This window comes from Delphinus delphis, chromosome 8 (genome assembly GCF_949987515.2).
Source record: "Delphinus delphis chromosome 8, mDelDel1.2, whole genome shotgun sequence".
Classification (NCBI taxonomy): Eukaryota; Metazoa; Chordata; class Mammalia; order Artiodactyla; family Delphinidae; genus Delphinus; species Delphinus delphis.
This window is the reverse complement of record NC_082690.1, coordinates 19,044,659-19,064,569: the sequence shown is the minus strand read 5'-3', so window position 1 is coordinate 19,064,569 and position 19,911 is coordinate 19,044,659. Positions and strand designations below refer to the sequence as shown.

The following is a 19,911-nucleotide window of genomic DNA, read 5'->3' as shown; positions in this document are numbered from 1 at the left end:
AATAGCCTCTGTTACTGAAGCCAGAGAGGGAGAAAATTGGTGATCTTGGCTGTGTCTAGCGTTACTCAAAACCCTTCTTGACGCATTGGTGTCTCTGCAAGGAAATCTATTATTTTCCATAAACTGTCTTAAGCATCTCCCGGGCTACATTTCTGGCTGTGTTAAGAATCAAGCCATCAGGAACAGCTGTGAACGTTATACACTTTCAGCAGCAGCAATGGGCTTTGGCAGGGAAGTAGGAGCAAAAAAACCCAAGTAGGACATTTCGGTTGACAGTAATGGCATTTTCCCTTCGTTGTCCAAACGATAAAAGATTCATGCTCCTAATTGCAACACTAGAGCTGCCCCCATCACTTTATTCAGGGAGAGGAGGTTAGAGAAAACAGGCCTAGAGAGAGGGAGAGAAAGAGAGAGAGAAAGAGAGAGAGACAGAGAGAGAGAGAGAGAGAGAGAGATGGATAGTAATTTCGTCACTAGCTAACAGAGACTGATTAGTACAGAAGGCTCCCTTCCATAGCAATACTTTTTAATCAGGGCTGCTGTGTCTGGGCAAACAGCTTTTGTGGATTAGCTAGACCCGAGCCTGCCAGCATCCGTTGCAAGTTTAAATGATGAAATACACAACCACAGAGAAAACAAACCAAAAAGAGTAATAAAGGCACACATTTCAATATTCGGTAACCATGAAGGGATTTAAATATTCGCTTGCTATTAAAGGCTTGCAATATGCTCTTCCGACACCAGCTCTGGAAGACTGAAATGTCAATTACGGATCAATTTCCCCCTAAGTAAACACTAATGCACGATAAACAGTAGTAGAAGATGCAATGGTAACATTGCTGACTTTAGGATGGACTTCCTGCTGGTAACAGCACGTTTAAGCCTGGTGATTAATTAACCTGAGAAGGTAGCACTTACGGAAGGTTTAAGGTGATCATGTCTGAAATATGATTGTGAGCCGTGCACGTTTGGAGGGCGGCTGGAGTCCTGCGTCGGTTTGACCCTCAGTGGTAGTCTTCATTTTCCCCGGAATCACCACCCACAGCTCAACACCTCCAAGGATTAGGAGGGAGTAAAGTGGGAGTTGAGGGTGGGTGTGCGTGTGTGTGAAGAGAAAAAACAGTAGACTTTAAGTCCCGTTCTTTGCTAGAATTAATTCTGTATTTAAATATGGAAGATCCGAGTTGCATTTCCTGCACTGACCACCAGGGGCAGTAGACATGTTATGTTCGCTTTGGGAGGAAAAAATTAAAAACACAGAAAACAAACCAGATAACATCTCCTGTGTACAGAAGAGCCTGGAAGCTGAGGATTAGAAGACTTGAAAACAGAAGATTCTGGCTTTCAAGTCTCAGTTTTGGGGTGCTGACATTATCCTTGTGCCTAACACCCTCTTGCTGGCATGTGTAACGATGTGGCGTGGGGATGACATGTGGCTCTCATGGAGGCGCACTTCACAATTTTGAGATGAACACAAGGCAAGGAATATGGTTTGAATGTTTGCAACATGCCATACCTCATTCTGAAGGCCCCTCACAATGTATGTGGGCAATGGTGAGGCTTTGCTTAGCCATTAGCAAAAATGTCATTCTCTGTAGGGAAGAACGATATTCTGTCCCAGCGGGTCCTTGAGAACGATGGGACTAATAGCAATAAACTCAGGGCTGGCTGGCTAACTTGTTCAAGGCCAACCCGAAGGCTACCTATATTGAGGATGGACTTCTAAATGTCAGGGTTGAAATACAGAATTGGTGACCTGTTCAGACTAAGTATAAAGTGAGATTCGGGCAACCAGATGCTTGGGCTGTCTCCCTGTAATGATCTACTACTTGCTACGTGCCTGCTATGTGCCTACGACTGACTTCAGTGTATTGCCCACAGAGTCTTTTGGATGACGGCCAAGAGTCCCCTCCCCTTCTCCTGCACAGTGTGTCAGGACATCCAAGTACTTCATTCGGGAAATATTTCCAAACCATACATGTGCAGCTGTGGATACAAATTTCACTCTGAAGGAATTTGGCAGCCAGCTCTTCATGACTAAGGGCCATGTACTTGGCATCCTGGCAAAAAGGTGTGAGTATAAAAAGGGTCTTGGGCATAATTTTATAATGAAACAAAATGCCTTCACTTAAGCAGGGTCCTTCCACCTGTAGCATGGTGACTGCCTGGTTGCTTTAAAGCTCTGGATGACAGAATCAAAGGAACATTTCTCTGTGGACTAAGCCCACAGCAGTACAAGGATTACGTTGCCAGTAGATGGAGGACAGTGAAAGATTGCGCCAATTACCATCCACATAGCACCTCGGGGTTCCAGCTGATGTATTTGGAGAAGGCAAGCAGGCCAAAACATTCATGAAAACTCTCTGGAGGAAATGAGGGCCATTTGCACTCGCACACCGAAGGAAGGACTGGGCAACTTATCAAGCTCCTGCTGACGGGAACTGCTTCTGGAAGCTTCCCCTTGCATACCCTGTGGGACCCAAGTGGCAAAAGTGCAGCAAGACGCCACCTCACATCTGCCTCCATTCACTGAACACCCCGGGTCCCCCTTGTCTGCAGGTCGCAGCTGTATCTGGAGCATCACGCTACAGACAAGGGGAGAGGGCTGGGGACACTAAGCACACCACGTGCCACGTGGACTGGAATAACTACCCTAGTGAGTGTTGAGGACAAAGGGGTCCTTAAACACGCTAGGGCAAGCTCCACAAGGGCACGAGGTGTCCACAGGAACCCAGATGGCTCCCTTCACTTGAGTCGTGACCACTTCTTGGTAGCCTTGGGTAACCTCTGTCTCTCTAACCACCATTCGCCTCTAGCCTGTGTTATGATTCACATGTAACATGTTTACTCTGCATCTGGCATATTATGGACTCAGCACTTACTGCCAATCTCACTTCCCTCTCCTAACACGGTGACCCCCTCCCTTACAGAGCAGGAGACCAAGGCCGGGCAGGTTGGGGAACTCGCCCAAGGTTTCACAGCTAACAAGCGGTGGAGTGGAGATCGGAAGCCAGGCTGTCTCTTAGCACGAACTCTTGATCTCTAGCCTCTATCACCTATAGGTCTTTTTACAGAGCTATGATGAATCAGGGCTCCCCACTGCTCCCTGCCCGGGGGCAGAGGCTGGGAGAGGCCCCTGAAATCTTGACTCCTGTCTGGACTTTGAGAACAGCTGGAAGATTGATCCCACGCTCCACACCTCTCCTGATTTTGCTTTTTTCTTCCCATGCGAATCAGCGGGCTGGCTGGGCTTACTGCCATCTGTACCTCCGACTCACTTCGCTCTCCACTAGCCATCCTTTAAGGTCTAGCTGGAATCCCAGCTCCTCCAGGAAGCTGTCTTGACTCTCCAGGCTTCACTGATTTCCGTTCTCCAAGAAATTTCCACGGCACTCTCTGGGCCCCTTAACCATAGATGGGGTGCCCCCCACAGCTGGGGACCATTTCATGTGTTTATGTGGGTATAACCGATGCCCTGGTTGGTCTCCAGAGATGATCTTACACTTCCCTGTGTTTCTCGCGATGCTGAACGTACAGCAGTCGCCCAGTAACTACATGTCCAATTAGCAGATTTTTACAGAGACAGGCGAGAGACCAGGCCAGGATGGAAGGGCTGAAATGAAGTACGCAGCCTTTGGTTTTTCTGGAGCTTACCTTTTCTCCCACCGCTGAACCTTCCCCACCACCTGCCTGAGAGAGAAAAGGGGAACTCAGCCACAGCTGGGTGAACGGTGGGAAAGGGCCATTCGGGGTGGCTCACGTGTGATCTGAGCATTTGAAAGATCGGTCACCATGAAGTGCAGTCATTGCTCGCCTCGGCCTGCAAGGCAAGGGGGACGGTGACAGACTGAATCCTGCTGTACACCCGGCCTGGAAGCCCCAGCAGCCTAAACAGTAAGTGAGAACGATCTTCCGTTGGCGGCCAGGCTCGTCCTCTGCAGATCACGTCTTTTTGTTAAAGGAGAGAGAACTTGAAATGAAGAAGGATGAATCGTGAAGACACGAAATCCCAAAGGAAGAGACAAGTGGAGCAGGCAACACAGGGGAGTGGGTGTGGGGTGCTGGGTGGAAACGGGGGAGTGAGGGCGGGAGACGCATCCACGGGAGGGGCCGTCCTGGGCCGGCCCGCACTGCAGCCTGCGCACCTGCACAGACGGCTGAGTCCGCGATGCCAGAGCACCTGGCCCACCTGTCCGCTGAGAGGGGAGGAGAGATCAAGGGCAGGAAGGATGAGCAGAGGAGGAGAGAAGGCAGTCCCGAGAAGCCCAGCCGGCAGCACCTCCTAGCATCTACTGCCCCTGCTCCTGGCCCTGCGCGAGGTGCTAAGGAGGAAGCCGGACCGGGGGCCCATCTTCTCCCAGGCCGAGACGTCCGTAAGAAGTCCATGATGAGAAAAAAGGATCACTTTGTAACATTAATTTTTTTATTAAGAAGACAGATATTTTATAGTACTTCTTTTTTTTTCTTTTTTTTTGTAAAAATGGTATACATGAACCAATACAAAATGGGAATGGAACATATGGATATGGAGTTTCATACACCGTAACATCGTTCATGTACACCTCAAAACCAGAACTGCCTAAAGGGAAAAGTCAGACGTTGGCGTGACTAAAGAACAAGCTTATTTGGCATCAATTATACATCCTTCATTATTTTATATTCCTTTAAAAAACACAAAAAACAAGTTTGTTCTTTCTTCACTCTAAAAAAAGTGATCAACCTGTACAAAGTAATACTCAACAATACATTTCAAACAGTGCACTGTATACTTAAGAAAAAAATACATAAACCAATATACAACTAAAATCCATAATTTCCTGTTTTTGCTTTGTTTTATTATTATTATTATCTTTTTCCAATGCATGGGGCCTACACTTCGCAATCTACCTGAGACGGAAAACACCAATCAAAACACATGAACCTGAGACATGTCAACATTGTAAGCCATAGAGTCACATCAGGAGCACTGCACTACTGTACACTTTTCAAAACGGAAAGATGGGAGGTCCCCAAAATGAGATGCCAATTCAGTGAGCAATGGTAGGGTTTTGTGGGGGGGGGGTTTGTTTTTTTTTGTTTGTTTTTTTTTTTTCCTAAAAAGAACAACTGAGAAAAGCCTTTCAATGACATGCTAAATGGTTCTCACCCTTCGATACGATTACACTATGGTCGGAATGGGTGCTAAGGGCTCGGAATAGAGCTGCACATTATAAAATTCACTGAAGAAGGGATGTTTGTTGTGGCTTTTTGTCTTGGTTAAGTGCCTAGGGATAGGAGAGGGGAAAACAAAATGCTGCTCAATATGGATTTTCTTTTACATACCAGTCCGTTCCCAAAAGGCCCCCATGTTGCAATGGTTCTATCAAAGGTTAAAATAAAGACAAGAAAAATAAACACGCTTTCAAACAACAAAGAGTTGACACTTTTTTTCCCCTTAAATAAATCAGCGTAAGTTTTCCACATAATGTAACAATAGTAAAAATGCATCTTGCAAAATCCAAAATTACTCACTGAAAATGTTATATAATATATATTTATATATATATAGATCTATCTGTTTTTTGATGCCATCTTTCCATAGGGACTGTATTCTGGAGTCTGGAGCCTTACCAAAACGTACGGTAAGAGTTTAGTTTTCGTCCTTCGGGACTACTTCTAGATTTCCTAGACATTTCAGTGAAAATCCCCACATTTCTTTAAAAAAAGGTAAATGGTAACTTGACTCCTCTACCTCTTCCCAAGGCTCCCCATCCAAGATATGTTCAAGGTAACTTATTTTAGTAGCTATGCACTATGGCTGCCATCATGCGAGGATCAGTAATTTTTTGGCAGACGGTTCTTAAGGCTGAGGAAAGAGGCCAAGGCTAGTGTATGAAAGGTAAAAAGATAAAAACACTCACATTTGAGTTTTGATTAAGTAACTGAAAAATCCCTACATGCTGTTTTTCCACCTCTGCTCTGACCTTTCGAGAACTGAGATGGACAGCAGACCAGTCTGAGAACAATACTGGCCCTTCTTTTGTATCTCCTGCCTTTGTCAAGCCAAATCTGAAGGAATGAAAGTTTCACACGGATTCGAGTTGGAAATCCCAGCATGACAAATATCTGTAATATACAGTACATGCAGGCCACATCCTACTGCCTTCCTAACTAAGCACAAAGCAAAAAACAAAACGAAACAAAAATAAAACAAAATAAACCCTGTCCCATTCAGTCATTCGCACACGAGACGGACTTGCTTTTTCCTACAAATTAGTGAGAAGTAAGGCCGATTGGGAAAGGTGGATGGAATCATTTGGAACAGAAATAACCAGAGCAGAACTATCTTTCCCCCCTCCCTACTTCCCTTTCTGTGGCAACTCAAATTTGCCCACTTATATAAATGGAACAGACCTCACCTGTCACGTCTGTTTAGGGCACTGAAAAAGGAGGAGCCCTTTCCGCCCCAAACTTTTCTGGACAGCGTGGGGTATCTATACTGAGCCGTCTACAGATACAGAATTAAAGACAGATTCAATCTCATTGTGACACACCTCACTTGCAGATAACCCTGTACAGTAATGTAGTTCCACAGCAAACAGAACAGTTTCTGAATCACAGTCTAAGTTTTCTAGTCTTCACTGCTCTAAGTATTTGAAACATGGGCAGCAGCAAAGAGTTCTCATTGTTTGTTCACCCAAATCTTTACGACAACAGAGAAGAAATGCATTATGGATACACTAAATTCTGAACTATGAAATCTAAACTGTGCTGGTTCTCCTTTTATGAAACTGAATTTTGAACAGAAAGCAGTTACTTCAAAAAATAAACAAAGGAAAGGAAAAACAATAAGAAAATAAGGGGGGGGGGAAGATTCTAAGGAATCCCAGCAGGCAAATTCCAAAATGGGAGATTTTGGAAAAAAAAAAAATCCAAAGTTTTTTTGGAAAAATAAATGCGCACAAAGGAGGGAGGAGAGGAAAAAAAAAAAAAAAGGAACACAACCAAGAAACGAAAAACAAGGCACAGAATTTTCTGCAATCTATCCAAACTAAATCCAAGTATCCAAGTTTGACTTGGTAGGAAGAAATAAAAATTGAAAAAACAAACAAACAAAAAAAGAGGTGTCAAACAGCAGAGTGTAATTTTCAAAGAACATTTCTTTCTTTCTTTCGTCTTCTTTTTTTTTTTACACAGCAAATCCCAAGCCTTCCCAGTCTCACACCTTTCCACCCATTCGTAAAAAACCACACGAATTTCTTGCAAATTCCAATATCACTGTCTCTTTATCATCTAAATAGGGCCAGTTGGACACCTCATTGAAACAAAAAGGCTGATCTAGATGAAGTACTCTTTCTTTTCTTCGGAGTTGTTCTGTCCTCCTTCTGCATTGATTATAGCTGTGTCTGCGTCTGCTGCGTCATCGGCTCCTTTGGCTTCATGAGTGAAGTATGTACCTGAAAGATGAAGGGGTAAAGCACCGTGACTGTCTGATGGCCTCTGTGTAAAGTGGTACAGAGATGGCAACCTGCTTTATGGCCATCATCAGCCGAAGTGGTGTGCAGGCAGCAGAGGGGAAAAAACAATTGGAAGAAGAGAGCGAGGTGGGTGAGACAAATGGGGATCCGGGGGTTCCAAAGGCACCACTCCAACTGAACCGCTGCGATATAATTCAGCAAATGAGACATTAGAGCCGTGATTATGACCAGAGGATGTCAGCAGAAGAAGACGTGAGTGGGAGCTAAAAATGCAGAAAGCTGGAGAGCTGCTGACAGTAAACGCCCAGGACCAATGGCCAGATATGTACACGGACATGGTTAAAGACCAAAGCAAGGAAGAGCAATTAGCCAATAAATGAATTAGGGCCCTGCTGACGTTCTATTGTCATCTCACATCATTTATCTGAACCCTCGTCTCCTGTCTTCAGGAAGCACTGTTGCCTGTCCGTAAGTGAAAATGTGCTTCAACTTGCACAAGGAGGTTTGGTTTTCTTCTGCCTTCCATCACAGAGTGGGGTTCCAGATCAAGAAATAATCTGATATTGTAACAGCTGGAATCAAGGCGTGGGATCTGCCTTAAGGAACAAGTGATTCTCGCTCCTGATGTCACTCTAGCCCGGACCCAGATTCATGGATTTGCTAATTGGCATAGCCACTTTATAATGACAATAGACAGAACGTTCACGGAGTTGGTGACACTCTTTATCAGCAAGTCCCAATGGTTTACACGGAGAAAGACAAGGGTTGCACCTCAGTATGAAATACAGGTAGAGCTTCCACTGCCCGTCATAATCAAATCACCCTCCTCCCATTGGCTATTGTATTCTCCAAGAGTCTTAAGTAAGAAAGGCCAATCTATTTGTTGTATTTTCAAGTTTTCAAAGTGACAAGTCTGAGAAGGCAGGCGGTCAGATGGTTCCCCCACGTCCCTTTCCGCTATAGAGTATGCCCTCTTCCCTGGGTCCCCTCAGCTTCTGTGCAGACTTTGGCCCTGCTCTCTGGCCAAACAGACTGCCTCCTGGGCGTGGGCGGAGGGTATACAGAGTGCTGGGCCTGTGCAGTACTCATTGAAGGACCCCCAGTACTGAGGGCCCCAAACCGTTTTACGCTCAAGACGGGCACTTCGGATTCTAAAGGTGATTGTCAAACACCTTGGACCTCTGTTGCTGTGCTCAGGGGACCCTCCCCAAGCCCGAGTTCTACAATCAAGCAGACTGCCAGTGCCTGGAGTTTATACTATAGGAAAGGCTCGGGAGCCCACTGCACAGCACTTGAGAAAAATACCCAAGAAAGACAAGGGCCGACAAACAAAGGGAAGGATAAATTATGGAGGGGAGAGAAGAGGCTCAGAGCAGCATGGGGCAGAGAGGAGGAGCCTTCCCGAAGATGATTGCCCATCCAGACGGCACAGCTGATAAGTGACATGATTAATGGCAATTTAAATCAATTGCACTCATAATTTTAAAAATACATATTTATGTGGCTTTTAAGGCACATCAAACCAAGAAAGTATCCTAGCTGCTGTGACCAGCTTACCCAGAGTTGGGGGTCGGAGAGCAGGGCTAGTCTACCTGCATCCCGCAAAGCAGAAGGTTATGCAGCTGTCTATTCCCTGTTTATCATTTAGGGGTTTGATAAACCACACCTCACACACCAGCCTCTCCTAATTTTTACTCTATCCCCAATAATGAACTGTAGAATAACACACCTATAAAGCTGTTCATTTAGAGAAAAACCCAAATCAAGGAGTGCTACTCATCACCTCTCAGAGTCCTAATCAGCCGCTGCTAAGATTTCTGTTTTTTTCTCTCCCAGTTTCAGGAATCAAAGAGGCTGTGTGGCCACAGAAACCGAACTGCCTATCAAGGACAACCTCGCCAAGTCCCCCAAAGGCAGGCGCCGTGGTGATACGAGGCCTCCTGGCTGCCCAAGCGCCTGGCTTACCTTTATGTCTGGCAAAATAGCGCCCCAGGATGATGAGCAAACACAGCATGGCAAACACCACCACGGCCACGACGCCGCCAATCACGGCGTGATCCACTGCCCTGATCGCGCCTTCTTCACCTGCTCGAGAATCTGTTGAAATCAGAAGAGGAATAGGGATGTAGAGGGTATTGTGAGACACCAGTAGCCCTGGCGACACTGCCTCCAGGGTCAGAGGTCACCTTCTTTCTTAATGGAAGAGTCAGAGAGAACAGTCAAGATGGATCAAGTTCCACCGAGGGGACCTGCTCAGCGCTGCATTGACCTGTGCTCCCCTCAAGGCATTTCATTCTAAGCGGCATCGGATGCTAACGCAGGTAAACAAGCTTAGGGAGCAGGGAGAGAAGAAATAGAGTCTGTCCAGTCCTGACCTGGTCTTGGCATTCCCTCTCTCTGTAACCAGCTGCAGGTCCTGTTCAGGAGGCCGACCTAACTATTTAAGGGCGCTCAGAATGGCACCTTCAGGCCGTCACGGGAGCTGTGGAGGGCTGGCTGGAGCATCTTTCTAGAGATGCCCAGGGACTTATTCCCTGCCAGGCATTTGCATGGGAAAAGTAAGGAGCTCAAAAGCCCCAGCTGCCTAGAGATAAAACAAGGATTAGGGAACTAGAGGCAAGTGACATACCTGCTACATTTGGGATGTATGAGAGAGTAAGCCTCAGTCTAAAAACCTATTTCAAAAAAGACAGCAAGGAATAATTGTCCATTGCCACAGATGGCTTTTCTTTTATTTATTTAACACTTCACGATGCAATTAATTCTCCTTTATAAGCATCACTCCCTCGGGATGGCTTCTTTCGACTGGGGAACGACATGTTTGGCTGAGGGACAACTCCAAAGTGAACCCCGAATGAGCTATGGCCATGCAGAATGGATGTATGGCAGTGTGAACAATTTTAATTTAGGAATGTGTGTGCCTCACCCCTTGCTGAAATCCTAATGGCACCCGAGATTTATAATGTAGTAAAAAACAATTATTCTCCCGTTGATTAATACATTAACATTTTGGAGTGGAAGCTAAACCATTGTCTCTTTTTTTTTATTGAGTCAAGTATGACACCTCCATTAAAATGATTTACTAGCTGCACCTTACAATTTAAGCACAGCAGCAACAGAAACGGTAAAAAACTTTTAACTTTACATGATTTGTGAAGTCATATGTGAAGGATTTACCATTTAAATCTTTCAGTACAGGAAGCGCACGGCCTATAAATCTGTCCCCGTAGCAGTTGCTGGACGCCTAAGAGAAATGCATTTCACCAGGAAGACGGAGAGTGCAAATTCGAGTCAATTTTTAAGAAAGATTTATCTCTGTCTCTCTCCAAAGAACAGAGCAAATCTCTGAAGCCTCCACCTCTAATAATATTTGAAGTTTATCGATCAAGTGTACAGATCCGTGACAGCTAAAGGTAATGGTGCTCTTTTGAGCCGAAACCTGATACAACACTCTCAGCAGGAGGGCACGATTTACACTTTCTATCGATATTTCCAATTCTACTCTGAGATTAAGCACTGAAGGATGTGGGGAAATAACTCGTGGCTGAGGGTTCCACGAAAAGTGCTTTAATTAAGAGTTTAAATTAAAAAATGAAGTATTTAAAGTATTTCATTAAGTTACCTTTGAAAGGACGACAAAAAAAAAAAAAATCCCCAATCCAAACCCAAACAGAAGTGCCAAATCAGAGGCAGCAGCGGGTCGCCCAGGACAACAGGGTGAAGGGAGTTTAATTGGAGAATGGAGATGGGTTGGAGGCGGAGTGCACTGCAGCCAATTAGCCCACTCCGTGATGTGTGGGCCCCTCCAGCCACATGTCTAACAAGCTCCGCTTGAAATGTGGCAGAGTGGAATCTCCCTCCGCAGCCCAACGCGCTGCCTACTGCAGAGGCAACAGCCTCTGTGTCTTGAAAGTCATTTCAACGAGGCAGAACTCTGCTACGGAAACTTTTTTTTTTTCTTTTAAGACAACAGAGCTTGTTGAAGGGGAGCGTGCCCTGGAGGGCGCCCCTGGACACGGGGTATCTGCTGGAGGACGGTGCTTTACATGCTGGAGACCCTCACCCCAACTGCACACGTTCAAAATTGCTCAGTGGGAGACCAAAGTCATGGAAAAGCCAGAAAGTTGTGCTTTCCTTAGGGAGCTGTCAAAATAGGGGACCTTGTGGGAATGAGAATTAGCTCATCTCCAATGGCCATGAGCTTCAGACCTATTGAGAGATAAGGCTCTTTCAACTAAGGCTCTTTCAACTAACTCCCTGTGTCTTAGAATTGGGTGATGCCAGCTCCTGAGCAGCGGGGAAAGTTAGGTACAAGAGGTGAGAGGTGAAGAGAGGTCCCGTCCCAGGCAGATGGAGGGGAGGGAAGCTGCCCCAGCACAGGCTTAACCCACCGGGGGAAGCACTCCCCTGTCCTCTGTTACAGGACTGACTTCTCCATGCCTAGGCACAGGAACATTCTAGAAGCCTAGGAAAAGAGAGCCAGAGAGAGAACAGGGGCAAGGGAGGGAGAGAGGGAGGAGAGATGAGGAAGGAGGGGGAAGCTCTGTGATAAAGAAGAACCAACCAACCAACCTCACAGGATACGGATCTGTGGGATTAATTTTTCCAGCCAAAACCATTCTTTTGACCTTTGCTCCCCATGAACCTCAGAGCTGAAGAGGCTCAGTGCGGCTCTTTCCTCCCTGCCCTGTGCCCACATTAAATACCTGGGTTCTAGTTATCTTCCCTACCCTCAAGGACATACATATTTTACAGATACTTATTTATAGGGGTAATCTCTCCAGCTATCTTCTGATATCCACTTTGATCAGAAAGTTTACTACCACCAGTTCATCCCCGAGACATCTTCCCTGCCTTCAGTCACTGCAGACAGACCCAGAAGGTAAGTGATGCTGCATTTACAGGGCACAGTGTGGGTTGCAGCTCTGCCCCGCCTCTTCCCACCCCTGGCCCGCCCCGGGGTTTACTGCAGCGGGCACTGATGCAGTCCTGGCCATCCTCCAGCGCCTGGCATGGCCTGGCGTCCGCTATGAAGAGTGGCGCTGTTTCCAGACTCGCCTCACTCCTTTTTGTGTGTCCACGTGTGGGTTGGGTGGGGAGTTTTTACAGTGCCGTTGATTGGGCCAAGGTGGTGAGGGGTATAGTTGGAGGCTGGTTACCTACCCCTAGAGGCTGTGGACTGGTGCCTGGCTCACTGCACAAAGCAGTAACACAAGATTCTACACAGAGAGGCACCGGGCTAAGGGAGTAGGATGCAAACTGGAACCCAGGGTAGTATCAGCCACCAACAGGAGCACGGCTCTGACAAAGTCCATCGGCTCTGTGGCCTTTCCTGTTCTGCTCACAGAGCAAAAGCTCTGGCCAGTTCCGTGAGCGATTACCTCGAAGACAAAACCCTGGGAGAGTCTATGACTTTCACCCTCATCCACAGATCCCTCTCCTCTTGGGGTGCAGACCCTTTCCCTCAGGTCCCATGAACGTGACGGGGGACATCCTCTCCAGATCTCGGGCTACTTTTCTGAATCAGGCAGAGAAGGAGACCTACAGATTCTGCAGCTGTCCTCAGCTTCTACACTGAAAACTAAACACTAGCAACATGGCCGATCCTCAGGCACGTGGACAGCTCTTTGGTTCAGAGGGAGTGTTTTCCTGTCTCTAAGAGACACGATTGCTCCTCTCAGTAACGGGTGTAACAGTGTTCGTCCTGCTGGGACTTAGCTTTTCCCCGTCACCGCAAAGAGGAAAGCCACATTTTGACTTGGTGTACATTTATGGCACAAAGGTTATTCCAGCCTTGAAGAACCAAGCAAGTTTGGGTGACACGTTCCGACTGGACTGTGGAATGCCATCCTGGATCACTTCACACGGGATTTCAAGTAACTGAGGCGTTGTCCTTCCATGAGCCTGATTTTCAGGGGCACTTTGTAGATGCTGGGAAGTGTCAACTCAGAGTTGGGGCCCAATCCTTCCTGCCTGCACTGTCCCGTGCTGCAGCCCCGTCTATGGCTCTAGGTGTAACACGAGACTCTTTAAGGACAGCTCAGTCATGAACTGTTTAGTATTCGTGAGTTAGCTCTTCTTTGGGCAAAAAGCTGGAACAACTTGGCTCCAGGTGAGGGTTTACTGAGCTGCTTGCAGAATTCTAAGTTGGCTACTACTGCTTGGGTCACAGCTTCAACCACATGGGGTTCCCATTAGCATCTTAGAAACCGCCAGGACAAAAAAATTCAAAGACTCTCCCAAGAGTGATGGCCCAATCTGCTCAGTTTTCTTTACTTTGGGCCAGGTGGCCTGGCTTGATCCTGTCCTCGTGGGCAATATGCAAGGGGGAGTTCTGAAGACGCTCGTTCCTTAGGGTCTGACAAGAAGAGTGACGGCTAGTGGAACTTCAGCCTCCTTCCCCTCCCTGCAGGGGCCTCCTTTTCTCTACTTGTTCTTACTTCTCAAATGACTGACTGCCGGGGCTCCGGCAGTCACGCTGCCTAACAGATCCCGGTTGCTATGGCTACTTTACCACCTGGCACGGGATGCCTGACATCAACTGCCATGTGAATGCCTTAATCATGGATCTGCGAAAAGCCTGGGAGGCTCTGTTGCCCGAGGCAGAGATCCGTGGATAGCTAGGGAATGGCCAGGATGTCCTAGACAAGCTCCTGGCAGACAGCGACGTGGGCAGAGGGGCTGCTGAGCAGACTGCCCGCTGCAGCTGCAGCCGGCCTACCTTCAGCCCAGGCGGACACTCACATTGCCACCTCGGAGGAGCTGAAGTGTGATACAGTAATACGGTTCGAGCACATGGCGGAGGGCGGGAGGACCACCCTGCCCTGGCTTTCCTTCACCTTTCAACCCACCCTTGGCCTGGGCTAGAAAGCACGCTTAAAAACTTGTGAAGAGCTAGACACTCCCCTTAAATGCACATACTATTTTTAAACAAAGGTTATAAACTACCTGAGGTCTCATCTTCAAAATTAATACCTAAAACATAGGGGAGGTTCTAAGGAGATGGGTCTTCCTACCTCTATTTATTGGACAATTCATATGCTCAACCTTCTGTAATTTCTCTATCGATGAATAGCTGGGAAAAAAGTGAAGCAGTTGACTTTTCACAGCAGTTCTGTCACTTGCTTTAGTTCTAGTCTTTTTCCTGGGCTGCGGTCTGGCTAGACAAGCCAGTTTAATTAGAAACTTCGAGAAGCGGTGTTCATGGTGGAATCGCTGCCCCCTGCTTCCTAGGGCTGTAGGGATTAGTCTATTGCATAGGAAGCTTAGTGACTATGATGTCATTTGTTACTTCTTACTAGAAAGAAAGAAAAAGCCTGACAGTGGATTTTCCACCTCTGAGACAAAACCAAAATCTGACCTCAAAGACAAAACAAAACCAAGCCGCAAACCTGGCACCATCTGCAAACCGCAGCTTCTCATTCTCATCACCTACTGCAGCTCCCGCCATGGCAACAAAAATAAGTGTGCATTTTAAAAAGCACAACTTTATTACTGAAGGGGAACAAACTGAATGGCATGCGCTGACAAAATGCCACATTATTTGCTAATCCTAATATGTTATTCTTCTTTAAGATTTGCTTTTCTCAGCAGCAATTCAATTATAGATGCTACAAATCCTTCTGACATTTAATTCCCTCTTGTCAGAGAGTAGTAAATGTATACAGTACATGCACAGCTTTCCCATTAAGATGTTAATATATATTGGAGCACACTAGCCTCCGTGCAGCATAACATTTCTTTTCTGTCTTCTGAGAAAGTGGAAGGGAAGGAATAAATGTAAGGCAAGAAAAATCATGAAGGTTCTCACACAGCATCCCAGGCATCTAGGACTACCCCTCGGCTGCATCTCATTCTAGCAACGTCACTGCAGCTATGCTACTGTTTCAAAGGAACTATGTTAAGCTACTTAAAGGAAAACTGCAGTCATCATCATCATCATCATCCTGCCACCCAGAGCTCCGCAGGTATTCACTGAGATCAGAAGTACCGCACACGGGCTCTTAGGCGGTTACTGCCTATGTTATCCTCCAGAAACAGGCCCGAACAGGAGATGCAGGGAGAGTTAGGACCTCACATCCTGTATGGCCCGCTGGAAAGTGCGCTGGACTTGCCCACAGATCTGGCCTAGAAGCTGGGCTTCACTGCTTTTCTGTGAGACTCCAGGCAGGTCAGTCAGCTACTCTGAGCCATGGAACACCATCATACAATTCACAGGGGTGTTTTGAGAGGCCAGTGTGTCACTGAATATGAAGGGGCCTCTCTGGGCCAGGGCTTGGCATATCATAGGCACTCAAGAAGTGTTTGCCAAATTGAAATCTGCTGTAATAAAGCCTACAGAGGGCTTTATTCCAGTTCCAGTCACTGATTCCAGGCAAATACTTACTAGCTCTTTGGGGTAAGGGTCGTACTGCACACTCAGCATTGTTCTCAGAGGGTAAGATGCCCCATAGACACTAGCTGAGTTGAAGTCACCAAACCCCTTCTTTTCATTTACGTAGAATGGCACACAGTGTGACTGGTGGTCCTGGGTGGTGGTCAAGGCTGTGAGCCTGGCAGTCCTGTGAGCCGCCCAGTCCAAGTTATCACTCAGGTGTACCATTTAAGTATCAGGATATTAAGCTCTTGCTGTCAGCTAAACATGAGAACAAGAGTTTTTTTTTAATGTTGATTTTTCTCCCTTCTCAAGTAAACTTGATTTTGTTAATGTAACCAACAGTGGAAATGACTTGATGCAAATCCTCCCAAAGACATTAATCATCACCAAAGAGACCACAAGGCGCACTCCCGAGTCCTCCCTATTCATCTAACAATAAGGACTTAGAAGTGTGATTGCCTTTTCCATTTTAAGCAACAGGAAGGCACTGAGGATGAGACTGGAGTTTTCCTTAAAGGAGTATACATCTGATAAAGAGAACAGGGTTGTAAAAGTATTTCTAAACATACATTTCCCACTAGAATCTCTCTCTGGAGAAAGATGCTTCAGTGGACCTCAGGCATTTGGGGGTGTGAGGATGGATTAATGAATATGGTGAAGTCACCCCAAAGCAGTGTCCAACCTGTAGAACTGGAATTCATATTTCGTGTTGTAGCCTGCCAACTCTTTAATTTGGAGGAAAATTTCCTATTTGATGGTCTCCTTCCTCCCCATGGGGGAAACAGCAGCATGTTGGATTATGGGAAGATCAGCAATACCATGAAATTCAAACTTACATCATGGTGGTAAAGTCATGGCCAAGCTGGCACGGACCCAATATGATTTGTCAGTCCACTGCCTTGTACTAAAAGGAATTTTAAAATAAGGTAATCTACATGTGTTAACCTTCTGCAACTCAACACTTTCCCATGGCATTTAGGACCGTCTCAGTGGGAAATCCATCGCATAATTTAGGAGATCAATGGGACAATGACACTGAAAACATCTGAGCAGAGTTTAAGGTCCCCTTTGAATGGGAAAGAGCGTGATTCAACGCTGGAAGAGATCTTTCCCGGTCGTCAGCACGTGGCTCTCTACCTGATGGGCTCTGGAGAGCTCAACATTCCCTGCTTCATTCCTTGGATGCACAGACTGAATCGAAAAGGGTCCAAGAGGGAAAGAGTTCCCAAGAAGATACCAGGGCAAAGGAAGTGTGGATCTCACAGAGGAAGGATAACCACTTTAAACCTAAGTCTCGGGCTTCCCCGGTGGCGCAGTGCTTGAGAGTCCGCCTGCCGATGCAGGGGACACGGGTTCGTGCCCCGGTCCGGGAAGATCCCACATGCCGTGGAGCGGCTGGGCCCGTGAGCCATGGCAACCTAAGTCTCTGTTTCCTGAAGAACCGGGAAGACCCATATGTTTAAATTCTGATTCTGTCTCTTGAGTAAATTATTTTAACCTCTGGAGCCCCAGTTCCCTCATTTGTAAACAACCCCTTCCTTAACAGTCTCCCAGGATTTTCATGACGATCCTCCCATGGCTGGCTCATGCTCATCTCTTGGTCTTCCTGTCCCAGTGGCCTCCCCTGGTGAGCATTTCTAGGCTACCCTCCACCTCTTCCCAGCCCCAGTCACTCACTTTCACTTTACCCAGGTTTATTTTTTCCCACAGCATTAGTCTGACGTTATCTTGTGTTTTGAGCTTGTCTCCCTGACTGGAATGTAACTGTATGAGGGCAGGATTCTGGCACGTGAAATCCAGGGCAGCTCCAGCCCCTGGTTGGTCTTGTTCACTGCTGCATCCCTGGTGCCCAGGCCTGAGCACAGCACACAGGAGGAGCTCAAACAATTGTTGAATGAATGTGGATCAAATGAGATCATATGTGTGCATAAGCTTCCCGAGCGGTCAAATACTATACAAATACAAGCTAAATGAGACCTCGCCTGCGATTTAGGGGCCAGATCTTGAATTCGTCTACATAGTCCAGCTGGTTTTTGATGTTTTTCTTTATCATCATCATTATTATTACTAGCCTAACAAAAAAAATGCAATTGCCTGTTTGCCAAGTCTGGGCCATACTTTACATGGGAGCCAGTAAGGAAAGAGTCCCCCCAAATGCTATGTCTATTGACAGTTTCTTACACACATTTCAAGCAAGTTCAGCCGGACTTTGCGGACACTCACAACAGCCAGATGGTCTTATATCCCACCCCAAAACTGATAATCTGGATCTGAAGGCCTTTAAGTGCTTCCATGAACTACATCTAGACCACATTTTGAGCCCGTTTCCTCTGTAATCCACTTAAGGGACTATAGCCGGCTCACCTAGATTCTTCCTTAACACCTGGCATGGATTATCAAAGCCACTTAGAATCTGCCTTCCATCCGTACTTTTCTATGGACTGTGAGGGAGATGTTGATTTTTCCAGATCACTTTCTTGTATGTAGGGCCAGAGTTGAAAACGTGTCTCTCTCCGGGAAGCACGAGAGCTCTGAAATTTCTTGTTGGTGCCTTTGCTTCCAAAGCAGAAGCCTGACGGATTGCTCTGATTGTGCCGGAGGGCCATTCCCTGGCAGGCGGCATATTCACCACCACACTCCACTAAACAGTCCCCGAAGGACCTTCCATTGCTGAAGGGAGGGAGGCAGTTGGAGGCATTTTTTTTTAAAGTTTTAAAATAAAATAGAAGGATAAATAGGCTTGAAGCTATTCTATTCCACATGGGTGGCAATAACCACCAGCTGTCACGGGGAAATAGCAGATGTAATTGATAAAGCAACGCAAAACTCTTGTGGATCCGTCATCAATAAAGTTAACACCCAAAAAGTCAATGAAAGGGTTCAAACTGGAACTGGAGAAGCTCCCCAGGTCCTCTAATAATTAAATCACTGAACTACACACAAGCATAATTTTTTAATGCAGATTAAAGAGGAGGATCAGCTGGGCCACTTGCTTTGCCGGGTGAGGCTGGGGCACCATATGGTGCTGAGGAAACCGGCATTAGCTGAGGTGGCACTGGTGTATGGGGGAGGAAGCAGGACAAGGGGCCGGCAGAAAACGGACCATCATTATTGTGAAGGAAACGCAGGATATAACATTTATCCATAATAAGGAAAGAATGAAGTTTCTACCCAGATGGAGCAGGGAACGGATGGTAATATTATTCATTACCACAGCTTAGCATTAAATGTACAACACCTCCTCTAATTTATTGATGGACTGTTTAAGACGGGTGTTAACCTGTTTGTCTTGTATTATAATTGAATTCAGTCTCTAGGCTACAGAAATTTAAGAAGTTCATCCTTTCTCAATCAATATGCTCTCCTTCAGTGACCCATTTCAAGACAGCTTCATAAAAAGTAATGTTTTTTGTTTTAATAAATTTAAACACTATGACAGCTGCTCAATTTTTATCGGGTGTTTTTTTTTCCCCTTCAGATGTCTCTTTGCTGCCGAGTGAAGCCATGCTCACAATCAATAGTAATTGATTAATCAGCATCCCCTTTGAACAAAGGTGCTAATCAGTTTTTGATTAGTTCATCAAACCAGACGCAAAGGCAGCCCGGCCCCAGCCTGACAGATCGTCAGGGTTCTACTTGACTTATGGCTCCCTCGCAATATACAACGGCAGCGTTCCTGGACGGGGGAGGGGAGGGGGACAACGTAATTATTAATTTAACCAAATTATTATGAACACAACAGTTGTTGGCTTATCACTCCCGACTCAGGGGTGATTGATAGAGCTGCAGCAAGGCTGCCTCTGACTTGGTGCAGAGCAGAGAGACCTGGAGTATTCCTTCCTTGATGATGCTCGGGGAAGGGATGAGGGCTGATTTCGTCCCATTTTCCTAAAGAGGAGAAAAATGACTCCTGCATATGAGCGATCCTGTCTGGCTGATATGCTGAGAGGGATCAGGGCCAAGGAGAACTTGGTCCCTTCTTAGGATCCTTGAGAAGATACAATTGCCACTGTGTCAGAGGGCCGTTTTATTTAGGGCCAGGATCGGAACTGAGGAGTCAGTCTTCTTACACTCAGC

At 46.4% G+C, this 19,911-nt stretch overlaps 1 protein-coding gene across 4 annotated transcripts in view; it reads right to left on the bottom strand.

Annotated features, from left to right (window-relative positions):
• Positions 1-4,382: 4,382 nt before the first annotated feature.
• CADM1 (cell adhesion molecule 1) overlaps positions 4,383-19,911 on the bottom strand; it is a 334,266-nt gene continuing 318,737 nt past the window's right edge. For all 4 annotated transcript variants that reach the window (XM_060017915.1, XM_060017916.1, XM_060017917.1 and 1 more), the window contains 2 exons: positions 9,423-9,554; positions 4,383-7,436 (listed from right to left, as the gene is read on the bottom strand). In XM_060017915.1, the coding sequence (XP_059873898.1) occupies positions 7,318-7,436; positions 9,423-9,554 (251 nt within the window). In that variant the 3' untranslated portion in view covers positions 4,383-7,317. The remainder of the gene's footprint in view (positions 7,437-9,422; positions 9,555-19,911) is intronic.